This window comes from Nelumbo nucifera, chromosome 1 (assembly GCF_055504915.1).
Source record: "Nelumbo nucifera cultivar China Antique chromosome 1, China Antique-T2T, whole genome shotgun sequence".
Lineage (NCBI taxonomy): Eukaryota > Viridiplantae > Streptophyta > Magnoliopsida > Proteales > Nelumbonaceae > Nelumbo > Nelumbo nucifera.
This window is the reverse complement of record NC_142649.1, coordinates 41,577,729-41,599,022: the sequence shown is the minus strand read 5'-3', so window position 1 is coordinate 41,599,022 and position 21,294 is coordinate 41,577,729. Positions and strand designations below refer to the sequence as shown.

Genomic DNA, 21,294 nt, shown 5'->3' with positions numbered 1-21,294 from the left:
CAACCATTTTATTTTTTGAAGATCCTAGGCTCGAAAGAATTTTACAACAATTTGTAAATTCTCAATGTAAAAAGTTTTTAGAAATACTATAAAAATGGATTATTTAATTTTTTTTATTCATATAAACAAATTCAATTTCTACTTTTTCAAATCTTAATTTTAAAGTTTCACTTAATTCCGATAATTGGAGTTTAAAATATAACATTAGTTATATTTGTGTCACCAATATTTTATTGATATCATGCCTTTTGCGAAAACAAATTTTAAGTTTCACAAGATTTAAATGGCCACTTACTAGCTCAACAATTGCAATAAGTTTTTTAAATATTTTATATATTTATGGTCGGCCACGTGTCTCTCAGGACTAGCTCAGCCATGACTTGAACACCACTCCCCCAGTTCTGAAGTCGAGGAATGGAGTGTTCCCGCTTTGTTCCTCGACTGAGGAACTTCCAAGTTGAAGTCTGGTTGAGCGTTTAGTCCATTTGGTGTTCCTCAGTGCTTGCCAAAATTTGGGATCCGGGCAATGTGGAGTGTGGTCGAGAAATCCTTCAATCATCGGCTGCAAAACTCCAAGAATTCGAGCTTCAGAATTCAAACACCACCCCCCCAGTTCTGGAGCTGAGGAGGGGGAATGCTCGGCTGAGCTGTTGTGCGGTCATTTAGCCAGGCGAGGCACCGAGGTGTTGAGCTGAGTTTCGAGGTCTGAATCTTCCCGATGCAAGGTGGCGCTATGCCGAGGAAGGGCACTTTGCTCCTCGGCTGAGTTGTTGCGTGGTCATTTAGCTCGATCAGGTGCTGAGGTGGAGTTAGGCTTCGAAGTCGAGGGATGCTCAATGGCGCTGTGCCGAGGAAGGGCGCTTTGCTCCTCGGCCTAGTTTCTATGTGGTCGTTTAAATCAGTCAGGTACCGAGGTGGAGTTAGGCTTCGGAGTCGGGGTTCCTCTGATGCTTGGCAGTGTTGTGCCAAGGAAGGGCTCTCTGTTCTTCGGCTGAGGAATTTGTTCTTGAAACTTTGGAATCTGAACAGTATTGAAAAATAAACTTTTTTCTATTAATTTTGATAATGTTAGTAATAATAAATCTACTATAAATGTTTTAAAATGTTAATTAAAACCATTTATCAAAAGGAAAACTACTTCATATTAGGTTGTCATGTTTTATATTTATGTGTCCAGGAAGCTTTAAATATCACTTTACCATATAATTCAAAAATTAGAAATTATATTGTGTATATTAGAACTTCCGGTGCAAAAGAAAAAAACAAGAATTCAAAATTTTATGTCATTAATATGAAAAAATATAAACTATTTATATTAGATGTTCACCATAAGTAAAATTCCACATTTTATATGTTAGATAGTTGCATCCCATATAGGGAAATTGTTACCAATTTTTATAATGACAAAATGCCCATTGATTTTATAATTAATGATGATTGGGAAGTTGCAATTTGTATAAAAGATTTTTACAACATTTTTATGATGCAATTAATTTATTTTCAATATTTATTATCCAACACCATATGCATTATTAATTAATCAATTGCATATAAATAATTAGTAATTGTTTTGCAAAATATATAAACAATCCAAAAGTTAAAAATATTATTGAAATAATGGAAATTAAATAAAAAATATTGGTTGAGAGTAGAAATGAGCAAAAGCATTGACCAAGGTAGACCGGTAGGTGATTAATTTCTATTTTCCTATTCCAATCCACAAATTTCTGCACCTGGACCTGAAGTCTCTGGAACTAAGTTGATAGCCAAGACCTAGCCCACATTAAGCCTGAAATTTTATTGACCATGTCTAGCCGTTATTTTTAGGGTCTAGAATGGGCTTATAGGATTGGGCTTAGTCTAAATTATGCCCCACAATAAAGGGCTGTAATTTTAATCTCTTCGTAGTAATATGATACCATGGCTGTTTTTTTATTTATCATCCATCTATTTTCTTTTTTCGGATAAAACCAGAAATGCTCCCATTGAATGTGATGGTAGTTCAGTTTGTATCATTTTTTTTGTTAAATTACTATATTTTGGCTTTTGAGAGTGACACTTAACCCCTCTACTATTTTAGCAATAACCCCTTCCCTCACCATTCCATTTGAGTTAATGGTATACAATTAAATCCATTTACACTGAATTATCAGACATTTCTGAAATCCTAAAATACTGTTATCCACTCTTTTTCTGTTCCAAAAATACTATTATCTATTTTAGAAGACAATTTTTTTTTTTTTTTATCTTTTCTCATTCATACCCATTTAATAAATAGTGAAGAGATTAGTCATGATTTTCTAACTAGAGATCCAGACTATTTAACTCATGCTTCAAGAGTAATAAATTAATCTCAAAACTACAAGTCTCAACTCAAAAAATATGAAAGTTTCATATAATTCAGGGCCTTCAGGCTATATACCAAATAAAACTATTGGCTTACTAATAGCACATTTCAATGCTAGTGGCACCTTGTTAATGGTGAGAGAAATTGATTTCAGAGTTTTCTAATCATCTGATGTTCTAGCTAGAGATCTAGACCATTTAATTTGTGCTTCACAATTAATCTATTAATCTCACAAATCCAAGTCTTAAGGAATCACTTTCCAAAAAATGTTCCAAACAATTTAGGCAGGCAAGGCCATAGAAGTGGTATAGTAAATAATACACCAAGTAAAACCAGTGGCTTGCAAACAACTAGTGGCACCTTGTTAATGATCAGTAAAAATTCCTTAGAAAATGGGCATTGCCAAAAATTAACATTGCATCGCGCAAATAGATGACTCGCTAGGGAGCTTGTAACAGGCTTGCAACCCCAGATGACCTGTTTTACAGTACTAGGAACTGATGTACATTATTTGCAAAGCAATTGCAAGCAAATGGACAATTTCTTATTTCAAGCTATGTTTTACAGTACATACACAAACCATGGCTACATAGTGTTCCGTCTGAATTGTGATAGAGAGCTTAAGTATATAAGAAATTCCTGAAAGGTAAATGAGGTTAAAAATAAATTCTACTTGAACTAATCTCCTGACATCCAAAGTCGAAACCTAGTTATTTGACCTAATAAACGGGAAGTAAATAAATATTGGGTAAAGCGACAAAAAGAAAAAAGAGGAAAGAGAGCCCTGCACTTGAAACACCATGCATATTATTGTATCGCTTGGCATTTCACGAAACATTCTCAAGCCGATCCCCTTTGCTGTGGAGTGTCCCAGATGAAGGTTCAAACTCTCTGATTGGAAAAACCGAGCATGGCTGCTGGAATCTGGAGCCCATGCTTGACTCCAATATCTGATGAGTGAGGACTACTTCTATTTTTTTTGAACATAATGTGTCAATGCTCATCCGCTTTTGCTTTAATGATCTATCACCTTTTGGGCTCTCTACTGGGGAACTTACATGACCAGAATCTGGTGTCAATGGTTCATGGCGTGAAGAGGACTCATTGCAGGAGAGACTCTTGTCTGGTGGGCATTCCTTGGCAGACTTGTCTTGGATGGGGCCCTCAGAGGTTGGAGCAGGAGTTGATGGGTCACTCTTAGAATCTGGGCAGTTATCACCTGAGCCAGGGACAGGGATTATTGAACTAGGGGCTTCCCCAAGAAAACCACTAAGTCGTTGTTGCTCTTCAATTATCTTCTTCAGGTACTTTCCTTGGGCTTCTATCCGTAATTGTAGCTGCCTCTGTACCTGTTTTGTTTTGAATAAAACAGAAAATTCAGAGGTTAGTGACTACTCTCTTACACTACATTATATCAAACATTTTTTGTTGGGTACTCACATTATATCAAACATTTGAACATCAGTAAAATTGAAAAACGAGAAGGTAACATGCATTTTATTCTCTTAAAACATGCATTGGTGATCCACTTGATTAAAGGTCCAAAGCACACGGACGGGCCTGAATTTTGCAACAGCTGGTCAATTTTAATATTCTTCTCACATTTCTTCCTCCTGAATGTGTTTCATATTCCATGTAGGTATGACCACAGCAGTAAACATCTCTTGAAGTAGATGAATGTGTCACATCACATGAGTAAAGAACCTAAATATTTAGCGAAGGGAGGTCATTCTTGTTTTCAACCAAATAAAACTGCCTGGCAGGCTTCCCACTGTATATGCATCCTCCATGTCATACTGACTTTGACCCTTTGAAAGTAAACCATAAATTCAAGACTTCTAGTAACTATATATGGTGTCACATGGACATGGACACATACATGAGAATTGGAATCCAATACATGTCGAAGAGGCTGACTCAGCAAGATGAAATAGACTCACAGACATGTCTATAGAAAAGTATATGCTTAATATAAAAAGACATTTTTTCTGAATTCTAATATTAGATAACTACAAAAAAAATGTTGCCTTTGTTACCAAGTGATATTTGATATAAAAAAGTGGGCTCATCTTGTAGATATTTTTTGGATCAGTAACAACTTTCTTCTTGTAGATTAGCTGTTCATTTATGTCAAATAAGCTAGCAAATCCAAAGGAAATTTTATGTAGAGGTGCCCTCAAGAATCTGTGGAGGATCAGACTTGGACGCATGTCTGACAACTTGTCATCCATTTAGACTCAGACTGTTCATCAAACCAGAAAGGCCAACAGGTTACAGGTCAAGCAGTTCAACCACTGTTGACCTAGTGACCTGTGACATCACATTGTAGAGAAACTGGATGGATGGGTCCTAGTGCTTTAGTTTGTTTCTTTTTCTCTTATATGTTATGTTAGTGTTAATGGCCCTTGTCCACATGGGCCTGTTAACCATTCTTTAGTTCCTTTTAAGTGATGTTTAATAGCTGGCCGCCCCATTAAGGGCAAGATTATAATTGATCCATGATTATTAGTGTAATAAAACAGATTAGGAGAATAGAGAGGGATCTGATCAAACTCTTCTCTTCTTCTCCCTTCTTCATTCTTTTCTTCTTTATTTCTTCCTCTTCCACTGTTTCTCTTCTCTTCCCTATTTCTGTTTATTTTTTCCAGATTTCTATTCTGATTTTACAGGACTGATCTTACAATCATTTTTGCCTAGTTGGAAGATGGTTTGGAGAGATAGAAGCTGGTTGTGGATTGCCAAGAAATTGAGGCTGCAGTTTTTTGCCCAAAACCCTAGCCAACTAGAGAGTTTTCTAGTTATGGGTCAAGGAGACTGTGTGAGGATGGCGCTCAAGGCTTGAAGGACCTCTTTTGATCCCTAGAAGAGGTCGATTGAAGTTGGAGGTGATTTGGGAAGCTCTGGTAGGAGCAGCTACAATTCTCCCATTTCTCCCATGAAGTCGGGTGCAATGAAACCTTAGTTGTTGGGTCTTCCAGCTTGGGATTGACTACAGTTGGGTATTTCTGGATTAGAAATATTGTTTTTTATTTTCGTTTGATTAATGGAGCAATTTGGAAGTAAGCAGAACCCAGAATTTGGGGTTGGTCCAACAGATACCATACTGAGTGTTGTGACCACAATTAAGTTGAATTGAACAAATTATTTGGCCTAGGCACAACCAATACAGATTTATGCCTGTAGTAGAGGGAAATTGGGATATCTTACAGGTGGTAAGGAGAAATCAGCAGAGATGGGTCTCATGTATGAGAGATGGATGTAGGAGAACTACATTGTGATCAAGTGGTTAGTCAACTCAATGCAGCCTCACATAAGCCAACATTATCTCTAGATGAATTCTGCCAAGGAGATTTGGGGTAGTATTACAAAAACATATTCACAGAAATTGAATGTTGCCAAAGCCTATAAGTTGAAGAATGATGTGAACAATTTGAGACAAGGGGAGAGATGTGTAGTTGTGTATTACTCTATGTTGAAGTCCCTTTGGCAGGAAATTGACGTGATGGAAACAGTTGTGTGGGAGAGCACCAAGGATAAAGAAACTTACAGAAAGTTGGTAGAGAGGAACAGGGTGTTTGAGTTTCTCACTAGACTCAACCCTGAGTTCGATATAACTAGACAAAATATTCCAGTTAAGGATGAAGTCACACTTGCCCAGGCATATTCCATGGTTAGCAGTGAAGAGAGAAAGAGATAAGTACAACTACAGGGACCTCCACCCCTAGAACATTTTGCACATGTAGGGTTGAAGCCAAAGGTACCTACTGAGAAGGAGGTGATATGTGAATACTACAAGAAGCTGAAACACACCAAGGATACTTGTTGGAAGTTACATCTAGATCATCTCCCAGAAAGGTTTCGAAACAACAACAATAGTAAGAAGAATGGTCAGGTCGAGAAGCCTAAGAATGCAAATGTAGCTATAGTACTAGGTGGAAAAAAAGAAAGTGAAAAGTCCTCTATGGAGCAGCTGGTAGCAGTAAAGGAAGAATTTGAAAGGTATGGGAGACTCATACCTTTGCTCACTCAGGTATTCATGCTTTTGCAAATCATGCTACTATATCAAGTAATAATAAAATCTCTTGGATTATAGATTTTGGTGCTTCAAACCACATGACCAGTATATCTAACCTCTTTTGTTCATATCAACTTCTTTCTAGCCATGAAAAAATATCCCTTGTTGATGGATCTCTTGCTCCCATCTCAAGGAAAGGGGACATCAAAGCCTCTGATTCCCTTGTTTTGTCCTCGGTCCTTCATGTTCCTAAACTTAATACCAATCTTTTATCTATTAGTAGTTTGACCAAATCCATGAATTGTAGAATAACATTCTTTCCTACCCATTGTGTTTTTCAGGACCTGAAGTCCTAGAGGATGATTGGGAGTGACCATGAGGCATATGGAATCTACTTGTTGGATACACCTAATAGAAGTCTTGCACCATCTCATGCAATAACTTTGTAGTCCATTTCATTAGAGTCTATTAATTGAGTCATGTTATGTCATTTACATTTTGGTCATCAATCTTTTTCTACTTTGAGTCATTTGTTCCCAGAATTGTTTAAAGGAGTATCTTTGTCTAGCCTTCATTGTGAGTCTTGTGAACTTGCTAAACATTGTAGACATTCCTATTCATTAAGTAATAAAAGATCAAATTCTCCTTTTCATATTGTGCATTCTGATGTGTGGGGGCCATATCATTTATCTTCCATGGTGGGTTATAGATATTTTATCCTTTTTGTTGATGACTTTTTACGCTTTACTTGGATTTATTCATGAGGTCCCAACCATTGTGCAACGTTTTCATGAACTTTACTTTATCCAGTTTAATACTCAGATCAAAATATTCCACTCTAACAATGGTAAGGAATATTTTGAGAAGAGTCTTTCTTCCTAACACAAGGGGTACAAACTTCACCCTTTTCAAGTTTCTCCCTCATTAAATGTTTGTGGGAGGGAACCTGGTCACATGGCGTAGTAAGAAGCAAAATGTAGTTGCTAGATCAAGTGCGGAAGCAGAATATCGAGCTATGGCTCACGGGGTTGCTGAACTCCTATGGCTCAGGACCCTTCTTAAGGAGCTTGGCATTAAAGCTGAGGGTCCTCTCAGATTGTATTGTGACAAGGCTGCCATCAACATTGCAAATAACCCTGTGCAACATGACAGGACAAAACATATTGAGATTGATCGACATTTTGTTAGAGAGAGAATAGTCTCGGGAGAACTCTGCATTCCTTATACTCCATCTAAGATGCAAATTGCAGATGTATTGACTTAAGGGTTGGCTGCAACAAAGTTCATGGACCTTCTTGGCAAGCTAAACATGATTGACATCCATGCTTAGCTTGAGGGGGAGTGTTAGGTTGAAGGTTTTCATGTATTGATGGTTCGGCTGATAAGAGTTCTTATTAGCCTGTATTTGAGTTTAAGTTGTTATGTACTAGGCCTGTGTTAATGGGCCTTAGTTTGTTTAGTGTTTTAAATTGTTTGGGTGTCCCATCACTAATCAGGGGCATTCCAGTCATTTCCTGTAACATTGTACTGTACTCCAATATAAATAATAGTACTGTCGACTGGGTCATTCAGTTCGACATTCTCAGCATCTCTTGGTCCTCCTCTCTTCTACTGCTTCGGCTATAGCATTTCAGCTTTCATGTTCTATCATGGAGGACTGGGTTGGCAGAAATATTGATGGCTGCCTTGTTGTCATAGTAAGGTAACATTAGGCTGTCAACAATAAAGCCTAGTTCACCTATCAAGTTCTTCACCCAAAGAACTTCAGCAACTCCATGTGCCATGACTCTATATTTGGCTTCAACACTTGGCCTAGCCACCACACTCTATTTCTTGCTTCTTCAAGTAACTAAGTTTCCATTAACAAAGGTATAATACCTCCGTGGACTTCCTGTCATCTACTGAACCAACCCAATCAGCATCAGTATAAAACCCCAACCTTCAGATGACCATGCCTTTTGAACAGCATGCCAATCCCTAGATATTTCAAGTACCTAAGAATGCTTTCTGCAACTTCAAGGTGTTAAGTCTTAGGGGCATGCCCAACATAGGCAATATCTAGCCAAGTCATTGATAAGTAGCCTTCCTACCAATATTTGAAACTTCTTAACATCCTTCATAGGTTCTCCATTACAACCACCAAGCTTATGATTAGCATCAACAGGAGTATCTACTAGATTTTCCCCCAACTTTACCTACATCTTGTAGGAGATACAGGATGTATTTCCTTTGAAAACTAAAGATACCCATTTGTGAACAGGCAACTTCAACCCAAGAAAATAACATAGAGGTCCCAAGTCCTTAACCTTAAATTGTGTGGCAAGGAACCTTTTTACCTTCTAAGTCTTAGAGTTCTAGTTCACTATAATAACAATATCATCGACATACACACTATTAAGACCACAATCATCTATTGATCAATCTTGACAAAAAGGGTTTGATTTGACAAACATTTTTGGAACCCAATCTGTTGAATAGTTAGATGAAACCTACTAACCAAGTTGTAGGTGACTACTTTAACCCATATAAAAATTTCTTTAATCTGCATACCTTTACTTCATTCCCTTTTCCTAGGAATCCAAGGGCTGGATCATATACACTTCCTCTTCCAAATCTCCATTTAGAAAAGCATTTTTATGCTAATTTGTGGAGCTCACAGTTTAAATTGGTAGCTAATAATAGAAGGATCCGAATGGAGTTCATTTTGGCTACTAGAGCAAAAATCTCTACATAATCAACCCCATACAATTATGAGTACCCTTTTGTTACTAACCTCGCCTTGTGTGTGTGTGTGTGTGTATATATATATAGATATATAGATATAGATATATAGATATAGATATATAGATATAGATATAGATATAGATAATTGAGAATTAATTTTATTAAACAAGAAGAATAAAGCTTTACAAACATCCCTTGGAGAGGCATGAGATGCAGCCTCCCCTAAGCATTACAAGTTGTTTCTACTGTTGCTACAGTAGTCCGAACCAGTAAGGAGAAGAAGAAAGAGAAGGAGAAGAAGAAGAAGAAGATGAAAGAACTATCGAACCTGATAGCTAAACCCTATCAGTCGACCTCTTAATAGTGATTAGGCTTCTAATTAAATGTACAAGGACTAAACTGCCCCTACTTAAGTATGGGACAGAGAACCTCTAATAAGACTGCCAAATAAGCTCATAACTTAACCAAGGTGAGTTGACTAATTTACCCTTATTCAGATAACTCTAACACTCCCCCTCAAACTGGAGAATATATGTCATATAATCCCAGCTTGTTACATATATAGTTCACTCTCCCTGAGCTTAAGGCTTTTGTAAACAAATCTGCCCACTGATCACCTAAGCTTACATGTTCTGTGCTTATCTCTCCAGTAAGAACCTTCTCCCTCACAAAATGGCAATCAATCTCTATGTGCTTTGTTCTCTCATGAAAAACAGGGTTGGATGAGATATGGAGCGTAGCTTGATTGTCACAGTACAACTTCATAGGTTTATCCATGTGGAACCTGATTTCTTGTAGGAGATTCCTCAACCACACTAATTCACATGTAGTGTGTGCTATGGCTCTGTACTCGGCTTCAACACTGCTTCTAGCCACAACCGTCTGCTTTTTACTCTTCCACGTCACAAGATTTCCTCCAAGAAATGTGCAGTAACCTGTAGTAGATCTTCTATCAGACACAGAGCCCGCCCAATCTACATCCGTGTACCCAACTACTTCAAGTTTTCCTCCTGGTTTATACAATAGCCCACGGCCCGGAGCTCCCTTCAAATATCTTACAATTCTAAGAACTGCATCCCAGTGAGATATACGAGGGTTCTGCATAAATTGGCTCACCACACTGACTGCAAAGGAGATGTCTGGTCTCGTGATAGTCAAATATTTCAGCTTCCCCACTAGTCGTCTATACCTTCCAAGATCATCAAATATTTCCCCTGTATCACTGCTCAACTTAACATTTAGTTCCATAGGAGTCTCAGCCGGTTTTGCACCTAACAGTCCTGTTTCATCCAATAGATCGAGAACATATTTTCTTTGGCACAGGTTTACACCTTGTCTTGATCTAGCAACTTCTATACCCAAGAAATACTTCAATGTCCCAAGGTCTTTTGTTTGAAAATGATTTTGCAGAAAGACCTTGAGTTTGTCGATCCCCAATTTGTCACTGCCAGTTATGACAATATCATCCACATAAACCACTAATAAAATCTTTCCAGCTTCTGAGTCATAGCTGAACACTGAGTGATCAACCTGGCATTGTTTCATTCCAAAATTCTTCACCACTTCACTAAACTTCCCGAACCAAGCACGAGGCGATTGTTTCAACCCATAAATTGCCTTTTTCAGTCTGCACACCTTACCAGCCTGCCCCTAAGCAACAAACCCAGGTGGTTGCTCCATATATACCTCCTCTATAAGGTCACCATGAAGGAAGGCATTTTTTATGTCAAGTTGAAATAAGGGCCAATCATACATAACTGCCAGGGAAATTAACACACGGACAGAGCTAATCTTAGCCACTGGAGAGAAGGTCTCCATATAGTCCACTCCATACAACTATGAATACCCTTTAGCAATAAGTCTAGCTTTCAGACGCTCCACACTACCATCTGGCAAGTATTTAACAGTATACACCCATTTACAACCCACAACATGCTTACCAGGAGGAAGTGTAGTGAGCTCCCACGTGTGAGTATGCTGAAGAGCAGAGAGCTCCTCCTCCATTGCCTGCCGCCACCCAGGTGAACTAAGAGACTCTTAGACATTGTTAGGTATGGAAATAGATGACAATAGTGAAACAAACTGGCGATGTGAGGCGGAAAGACGAGATACTGAAACAAAATTGGAAATGGGATGGAGAGTAGAACTACGTTTACCTTTCCATAAGGCAATGGGTAGGTTAAGTCCTGAGGGTTCAGCAACAGGAGCAACGACAGGATCCGCGGACAAGGTAGAAGCTGGAGGAGGGGCCGGTGTCGTTCGACATGTATACACTTGCCGAATTGGTGGTCGTTTAGTAGGGATTTGCACTGGATGGGGTGACGAGTCAACTCCAACAGGAACACCCGGAACAGGATCACTGATCGGAAGAGGAAGAGGAAGTAAAGATGGAGACGAAGATGCTTCAGTTCCTGAGAAGAAGGGAACAAACTCAAAAAAGGTGACATCAAGACAGACATAGCACTTCCGAGTAATGGGATTGTAACACTTGTACCCTTTTTGAGTTCGAGAGTAGCCAAGAAAGACACACTTAATGGAGCGTGCATCCAACTTGTCTATTCCAGGACTCAGATTGTGAACAAAGTACACACAGCCAAAGATATGAGGTGTTAATGGAAAGGGAGACAAGGTGGGGAACAATATAGAGAAGGGAGACCGACCATGAAGAATAAAGGAGGACATCCAATTAATGAGGAAACACGCAGTAAGTACAGCATCACTCCAAAACCATTTAGGAACACTCATATGATGAAGAATAGACCGAGTTGTTTCAAGGAGATGACGGTTCTTCCATTCAGCCACCCCATTTTGTTGAGGAGTGGATGCACAAGAAGTTTGATGAATGATGCCATGTTGTTCTAAATACTGTTGAAAGGAAGTAAGAAAATATTCACGACCATTATCTGAACGAAGAACTTTGATTGGAACACCAAATTGTATACGTATTTCAGCATGGAAAATAATTCACTCTTTTCTTTCATTAAATAAATCCATGTCATTCTTGAACAATCATCAATAAAAGTGACAAAATACTTGTAACCATTATAAGACTCTATTTTGATCGGGCCCCAAACATCTGAATGAACCAAAGCAAAAGGACTCAACATACAACTTTCAACTCTAGGACTGAAGGAAACACGACGATGTTTCCCAAACTGACACGACTCACACTGTAACACTGACAAATGACTCAAAGACGAAACTAGTATCTTGAGTGCCTTGAGAGAAGGATGTCCCAGTCGACAATGCCACTGTAGAGGAGTGAGTGAAGTCTGAAGTGCAACTGACGATCCACCACCGTCAAGATAATACAATCCACCAGCTTCATGCCTCCCACCAATCTTCTTCCCCGTCCTGAGATCCTAAAAAACACAAGAGGAAGGGAAAAAAGTAATAGAGCAGTTAAGAGTCTTGGTTAATTTACTAACAGACATAAGATTGAATGGAAACTTAGGAACATATAGAACAGATGATAAAGAAAGAGAAGCCATGTCAACATTGCCAAACACCACAGATGGGAAAGGAGGAACCATTGGCAAGGGTAACAGTTTGAGATGTGGAAGTTTCAGAGAGAGAAGAGAACACACCTGGAGTCTCGGTCATGTGATCAGAGGCTCCAGAGTCAATAATCCAAGGAGAGGTTTTAGATGACAGGCAAGCTATACCTGAGTGGGCAAGAGTAGCAGTAGTGTGCTGTGAAGTGGACTGGAGGAACCGCTCATACTCATCACGCGGTACACTCACCATTTCCCTTCCGGAAACAGATGTAGATGTGGAAGGAGTTAGGTCTGCCTGTTGATTATCACTGACATCAACCCCACCAGCAACAGCATGATTGGCCCATTTAGAGGGAGGACGGCCATGAAGATCATAACAGAAATTTACGGAATGTCCTTCTCTGCCATAGTGGGTACACTTCCTTGTAGAGCTGCCTTTTTCTTTGCCACGGCCTCCCCCTGAGTCACGACCACCACCATGGCCAAATATGGAACCACCACGACCTCCTCGGGAGGCATGTCCTCCCCCTTTCATACCACGTCCACCTCCTCTGGCTGTCACAAAAGCTGATCTATCAGACTGTGTGGGATTCTCTGTCTGTCCCAAAGAAATCCTGCGAAGCCGAGCAAACACTTCCTCAAGTGTAGGAAGGGTAGAGCCCCCCAATATTTGGGCCCTAATTGGTTCGTACTCTGATTTCGACCCCACTAAGAACCTTGTGACATCTAGTTGTTCCCTCTGTTGTTGCTGAACCTTAACATTTGGAGTGAGAGGATGACAGACATTGAGTTCATTTCAGAGGTTCTTCATACTGGCATAGTACTCTTCTAGGGTTTTATTTCCTTGTTGCAGACCAAAGTACTCCTGATAGAGTTGATATACCCTTGTAGTATTATCTTGCCCAGAATACAGCTTCTTGGCATGTTCCCATATGTCCTTTGCTGTATCTAAGAACATGAAGTTGGCACTTATTTTGGGTTCCATACTGTTCCATAGCCATGTCATGATTTGAGCATCCTCCTGTTCCCAATCATCAAACCCTGGAGAGTCAGCCGGTGGTTTATCTTCTTTCACATGCTTCACTTTTCTCTTTAACTTGAGAAAAACTTCCACCGACTTGGCCCATGGAACATAGTTCTCACCATTCAGTTTAGTTGAGGTCATCTGTACACCTAGATAGTCAAAGGAAACCCACATTAGCTTTCTGATCACTACAGCCATCTCCCATTGCTGCCATGATACTCTTTCAATGCTGCCTCTAATCTGAATTCCCAATCACCAACTAAGTGTTGCTGTCAAGAGTTTGATGTTCCAGAACCTACAGCAGTCCCTAAACACAATGATAGATACACACGCCTTTGTTCTTATCCACACCATTACTGATTTCACAAAAAAATACACAGACTACACCGACATTAATTCAGCACTTACTAACCACATGCAAGCTCTCTTACAACTACTCAACAAAGTTTGTGCATCACAAGCACCACCACACAGCCATAGCTGTCACACACAATACAGACCTGCTTTAACTCTTTTAAGAGGGCACCACAAGACCAACAAAAACTCTACTAGTACCATTGCATTACACCTTGCACCATTCGGCCACCTACAGTAGCAGCCCTTACACCATTTGGTCACTGTAAACACAGCCTGTTATTGGAATTTTTCCAAGAACCAAGGCAACAACCAACCTAGTTCTCTAGGTTCTGATCAGTCCTCTCAAGTTCTTGAAGATTTTCAACCCAGAATACCAACAGCACACAGAGGAGAGGTAACCAACCTTTGTTTGAGAGCTTCAGCCAACCATTCACTGCTGAAGTTGTTTTCTTAGGAAAGGAGGTTCTATGCACCAGAAAAAAGAAGAGCTGTGATGTTTCAGGCCTGGGATGAACCACTTTTCTCCATTGACAGCCCAGAGAAGAAAAGGAGAGAACTGAAGCACGAACTGAAGTTGTCACGAACTGAAACAGGTCACGCTCTGATACTATATTTCTACTGTTGCTACAGTAGTCCGAACCAGTAAGGAGAAGAAGAAAGAGGAGAAGAAGAAGAAGAAGAGAAGAAGAAGAAGATGAAAGAACTGTCGAACCTGATAGTTAAACCCTATCAGTCGACCTCTTAATAGTGATTAGGCTTCTAATTAAATGTACAAGGACTAAACTGCCCCTACTTAAGTATGGGACAGAAAACCTCTAATAAGACTGCCACATAAGCTCATAACTTAACCAAGGTGAGTTGACTAATTTACCCTTATTCGGCTAACTCTAACACAAGTGATCAAAAATAAAGATTACAAAGCTGCCCAAAATAACTGATCCCAACCTCACCTTGTATCTTGCCATTGTGCCATCTACCTTACTAGGCCTCAAGAACACACGAAAAGAAGCAAGATCCCAAATAGAAGAATGTTGGACCTACTGGACCTGCCTCTCTCCTCTACACTATTCTCCCCATGGAGAGAGGCAAAAAAGGACTCAAATTCAAACGACACATCTGTGAACACAAAGTATTCGAGGGAAACGGGGCCAAAGCATTTATAGTCCTTCTAGGAGGAAGGATAACCAAGAATGGGAGAAGGAATAACTTTGGGGACTAATCTACCACAAGTTATAGATAAGTCGTGGACAAAACAATAACAATAAAAAATATGCAAGGGAATAGAAAACAAAGGAGACTGAAGAAACGAGAGTTTACGTGGAGCTTTGTACTACAACATTCGAGATAGCATATGGTTAATGACATAAGAAGCAGCCAACACTGTATCAACCTAATAATGCTTAGGGACATTCAGATGCAACATCATACCATGAGAAACTTCAAGCAAGTGGCAGTTCTTCCATTCTTCAACACCATTTTGTTGTGGTGTTCTAGCATAGAGCTATGGGTGAAAGATCCGCAAAACGCAAAGAATTCAGTTAGATCATGATAGAAGTATTCTTTAATACTGCCTTATTGAAAAGTCTAAATCTCAACATGAAACTAAGTGAAAACCATGCACTAAAAGTCTTTCACAATTTTGGATACCACTTCTCTCAAGTGCATGGATATATCCATATATACCTTGAATAGTCATCAAAGAAGCTAATAAAGTATTTGCATCTCCCAAGGCACTTCCATCAAAGTTCAAGGTCACTTCCTCTTCTATTCTTGAGTGAAGGATGTTTGTTAATTTTAGAGAGGATGGAAAAGAAAACATGATCCACAAAATGGTATGCATTTGTTACCATTAGGACATAATGACGAAGATGGGTGAGGACGAAGAACTTTTCTCATCAACAGGGAAGTGGGAATTGAAGCCAAGAAGTTTCAGTTCGAAGAAGGAAGAAACAAAGGCAGGCGGACATTGAAAATCAGAGAAGAGAAAAGAGCCGCCATTTTCATATCTGAGGAAGTAATTGGATGGCTGAAGGGTTTCATGGATGGGGCGACATTCTCAACAAAAGAACCAAGGGTGGAAGAGTGCAGTGGGAGTAGATGGGGAGAGATTTGAGGTTGAGATAAGGAAAAATGAGAAGGGTTGGTTTGTGGTGATTATTGAAATATTCGGGGATAACAGAAAACAGACGCTTTGCATTCCAGAGGGTAGAAGGAGAACAGGGTGGAGATTGTTTGCAGATTTACTACAGGAGTTTCTGATTGAAGTAGTAGAGAGTAAAACTCCAAAACGTCTCAATGGGTCAGAGGTCTGCAACAAGCAGAATGGCAACACAAATTCGTAGGAAGAAAATTCAAAGAAAGGAAAGCCAGAGGCTTTAGTGTCCAGCGAATTTGTAAATCAAAAGGTGCTTTTAGATGGGGGAAAAGAAAGTAATCTTAACAACAGACGAAAAGTTTCAGATTGGGGAAGGATTCTGGAGGCAATCATGAAGAGATACAACTTAAAAGCTGCTGTAGAGATTAAGCCTTTTGAGGATTCGAAGGCCGTCCTATTTGGAGTTGATGATGAAGCCATGCTCCTCTTTCCGGAATTGCTGGAGCCTTCAGTTGGCAGGATTAGGGCAGAATGTTGGCATTTGTCTTGCAATCATATTCCAATCCCTGAAGGAATTCTTCAGCTTCAGCTTGTGGGACATCCTTTTAATCTCTGGAAATGTTGACTCGGTTATGGGGGGGGAGGCTGCTAGCTTATAATTTACAAGACCTTTATACTGTGAAAATTAAAATCGTGGGGTTGTGTTAGTGGAAAAGCTTTTTTATTTTATAATTTCACATAACATAATTCACCCAATTAGACTAATAACTGGGTTCTTTTGTCATTTGGACAAGCCTCATTCAGTAAATCACGTAGATATTCCCTTAATTACATATCTACTAGGGGCAGAGAAAACCTTTTGATTCTAATTCAGAAGTACAAATGAATAGACTAAACTAAGCATCAAGGCTGTAGATGGTTGTCTCCCTATATATAGATATTCCCTTAATTACATATCTACTAGGGGCAGATAAAACCTTTTGGTTCTAATTCACAAGTACAAATGAATAGACTAAACTAAGCATCAAGGCTGTAGATGGTTGTCTCCCTCATATATGAATAAAATGAGACGAGAAGAAGAAAATAAAAAAGGAAATAATAACAACAATGGAGGAAAGTGTGTGAAAGGAGTATAAGGAAAGGCATAAGTCTAATAGAGGGAGTTGTAGGAGTATCATAATGAAAAGGTGGAGGAATACTGCAATGCCTACCTTCTTCTTTCTCCTCTTTTCCCTTTTCTTCCACACCACAATCTTCTCTTCTTTCTCCTTTGGTTTGTCTTTTGTTACTGTAAATTCTATCAACTGAATGAAATTGGCCAACAAAATGGCATTAGCCCCTTCTCCTTGTAGGAGAGGGATTTATATAGAGGAGGGAGGTGGTTAAGCAACTCCCCACTCCTCTCTTCTTAAAGTGCCAAGTGTCACCCCACTTAAAATGGGTTAAGGAGGGAAAAGAAAACTTTTCCTTCCTAAGGTGACAAGTGTCCCCCCACTTAAAGTGGGTTAAGGAGGGAGAAGAAACTCTCTCCCCTAGGATGACATGTGTCCCCCCACTTCAAGTGGTTAAAGGAGGAAAAGTAAATCCTTCTTCCCAGGGTGACATGTGTCCCCCCACTTAAAGTGGTTAGAGGGAAAGTAGCTCTCTCCCCTAGGGTGACATGTGTCCCCCCCACTTCAAGTGGTTAAAGGAGGGAAAATAAATCCTCCTTCCTAGGGTGACATGTGTCCCCCCACTTCAAGTGGTTAAAGGAGGGAAAATTAATCCTCCTTCCTAGGCTGGCATGTGTCCCCCCCACTTAAAGTGGTTAAAGGAGGGAAAGTACCTCTCTCCCCTAGGGTGATATGTGTCCCCTCACTTCAAGTGGTTAAAGGAGGGAAAATAGCCCTCTTGTTAGAATAGGACAAGTGGCATCCCCTTATAAATAAGTGGGACACCTCAAAAGAAATTAATTAATATAGATTTATTCTTTTAGGGCCTGTTGTTCCATCGAATGGGCTCTACTGCAGGCCCATTAAATGCTTATTGCATTACAAACAAGCCCAATTAACTTGGGGCCTGTTGTTCACTAAACTAGACTGCAGGCCCCTTTTTTTATTAAAATGTTTCAGCCCACCAATAGGATTGACTGGGCTTATAAGAAAGCCCATTTTCTTCTTTATTGTTATTATTATTTTTTTTTAAGCTGTGTTTAGGAGTATCTTAATAACCTGTTCCCAGTCCAGCAAACTTAAGGACTTAACAGGTTGAAACCTGAATAAATCCCTAGATGTCTGAATCTACTTGCTAGCAATCTCTAGCTCCAAGTTTGGGCCTTGCTAGAAGCTGAAGCATCACGGTGGATGAAGCTCACCAAGAAAGAAAACAAAGGTAACCATGAGGATTGGGTGACACGTGATAAGGAAATGCTGAACCAAACGTTGGAAATTAATGAAGAGGTTTCACGTGTGGTATTTGGGGAGTCAAATTTTCTTGAAAGTAGCGAAATAGGGCCAGGTGTAAATTGTTTTATGGAGTCTGATAAATGCGGGGAGCTGGGGACACGTCATCTAAGAAGTTTGGGCCCATTGGTAGTTTGAAATTGAGCCAGAGTTGGCCTGAACCAATTCGAGTTACAGAGGTAGAACCGGTTTTAAGTTTGGGTCGGGTTATTGAAAGTAGGTCAGGTGACTTTCTAAATCATCACGTGACTCGTGAAGAGAGGTTATCTTCTACCTCTGTTCAAAGTGTTCGATTGAAGTGGTGGGCTCGTCCAAAAAAACCTTTGTCCGGAGTTCAAGTCCCAGCACCAATGGGCATAGTGGAAGACAGGAAAGAAAAACTAGAAAACCTAGTAGTGGAAAGCTTCTAGGAATCAACAGACCAAGCTTTAAGAGAAGCGGAACTACATGTAGGTGCGCCTGGATGGAGATAAGGGATAGAAAGCGAAACAGATGAATATGAGTGATCGCAAAGTTTGATAAAAGTGGAAAAAATAGGATCATTGGTGGTTCAAAGGTGAGCTTCAATTTTTGCTCTCCTGCCTTGGAGACTAGAGGCGTCGGAGATGAAGGGCAAGAAAGAAATAGCACAAATGGGACTTCCACCTCCCCTGAGTCCGGGGACTTGGCTACAGGCAGTTGTGGTAGTGAAAACACAAGGCTTTTGGCTTTGGGCAAGGTTGTTTCAATTGGTCCAATGAGGACGGAAGGGGGGGAGGAGGAAGCTAGGAGTGGCAGTGACGAGGCTTAGGTTGCAAGTAAAGCTAAGGCTATAGGCAAGGAAGCTTCAGGTGCCAGGAAAGGCACTAGTGGACAGGCTGACCACGTTTGGAATGTGTCGCACTTCGAAGAGGCGAGGATTGAAAGGTTGCGTGTAGATTTAGGTCATAGAAACAACCCTGAAGAGAAAGAAGGGGAACAAATCATCGAGACAAGTAGTAGGAAACCGTGTAGCTCTAGAAATCAAAATATTGTGCATGTCACAAATATATTCTCTAGACTTAAACTCGGCTTGGCAGGGGCAGGACCTACAAAAAATTACAAATGGGTCTATAGAAGGAAAAGATGGAGAGGAAACAGGACATCTATCTCTAATCATAGGAGGACTTCGATGCAAGTGCAGTCTTCAATCTCCCTTTCGGAGAAGGAACAACAGGAAAACAAGTTAAGTGGGGTGGGTCCTGAGTCTGATATGAACTGTTTGTAACAAAATAATGTTGAAATTAATGGGGATTTAGGTGAAGTGTATATCCAGAAAGTAGTGGAAAGAGAGGTTATTGATAAAAGCCTAGGTCTGTGCTTTTGGAGTGGTAAGGAGTTCGCCGGAAGGGCTTTTGAGGAATTTAAAAGAAAAAAAGGAAGAGAAGATGAAGAAAGCCTATTGGAAAGGAGCTAAGTCATGGGATGAGGATTTTTTTTTGACTAGGAAGATCCATTCACAGATGAAGATTGAAGGCTTGGTTGGGCAGCAAGGAGGGGTTTAGATTAGGGTAAGATGTTGGGTTAATGGCCTTTTTATTTTTGGGTTTCTCATGTTGGGTGGGGGGGTTGTTTTGATCTTCGCTTGGAATGGGTGGGGCTTCCTCATGTTTGTAATGTGTGAGGTTTGCGGGTCTATTTGGGGGTCTTGAGGTTGTTCTTCTTCTGGTGATGCCTTATCACCTCTCTGATGTTATTTCTAGGAAATTTTGATCTTTTATTAATTGAAGGAAAATTTGTCCTACAATGCTTACTCACTAACATGCCTAACACTACTAATTTGAAATAGAGATGGACTTAAATAACTCAAGAAACAAGACTTTCAAGGACTGAAACGATAAATGACCAAGGCGGTTATGCCATAAGAAGATTTGACTCACATTTGACTGACCCACAGACTAACACAAAAGACCTATAGACGCCAATGCTGCAAAACCAGCTTTATTCTCTAAAATATAAAGACCATTGCTTACTGTACACTCTTAGCATGAATGGAACAGTACATACTTGAAGGATAAAGGATCCCATGCTCCACAGTTCCAATACAGGAAGGTACACACCTCCCAAAGAAATTCTTCACAGCATTCAGCTGTCACCACGAGTACCACAGTTACCTTTTCTTGGTATACTACAACCAAGAGTGAAAGGTAAAAAAAGAAAAAGGATGCTCAGATCAGGCCGATTGAAGATTCTTCCCTTTCCAGTCAAAACAGGTTAGTTCCAGGTAAGTAAAATACGATCGGAATGTTTCTAGAGCCCAGAATAGTGCTCTGATACCATATTATCCAAGTAGAAACAAAGGAAAAAGAGGACAAGAGAAGGGAGAAGAAGAGAAGAAGAAAAAAGATTTGAAACGCACCAAAAAGTCAGACTGGTGGCACCCAATCTTCTATTTATATTAGGGCAACAACATAAATTTAAATAAAAGGTGTAAAAGAAATTGGTCAGCAGTGGCAAGCTGTTCCTCCATTAAGAATAGGGTAATTTCAAGTTGGGCTCCCCCTCTTCAAGGTTCACTGAAGCTGAGTAAAGAAGTTTGGAGAAGTTGTACTTCTTTACTCAGGTCCTTTGGGATTTGGGGATTCTGTTAGGGCAAACTACTAGCTGCCTGAAGGAGTGCAGTTTGCAAATCAAATGGGTGTGGAGCAACTATTAATTGAGGGGAACTCCAAGGTGGTGGTAGAGTGGTTGAAGAACCCTGAGGCTGTTGTGTGGTACTATAAGAATGAAATCAAGAAATTTAAGTGGCTGACAAGAAATGTATGTAACAATACAG

At 39.9% G+C, this 21,294-nt stretch overlaps 1 protein-coding gene across 5 annotated transcripts in view; it reads right to left on the bottom strand.

Moving 5' to 3' along the window:
• Positions 1–2,869: 2,869 nt before the first annotated feature.
• LOC104588546 (myb family transcription factor PHL7) overlaps positions 2,870–21,294 on the bottom strand; it is a 39,905-nt gene continuing 21,480 nt past the window's right edge. For all 5 annotated transcript variants that reach the window (XM_010246514.3, XM_010246517.3, XM_010246515.3 and 2 more), the window contains one exon: positions 2,870–3,696. In XM_010246514.3, the coding sequence (XP_010244816.1) occupies positions 3,175–3,696 (522 nt within the window). In that variant the 3' untranslated portion in view covers positions 2,870–3,174. The remainder of the gene's footprint in view (positions 3,697–21,294) is intronic.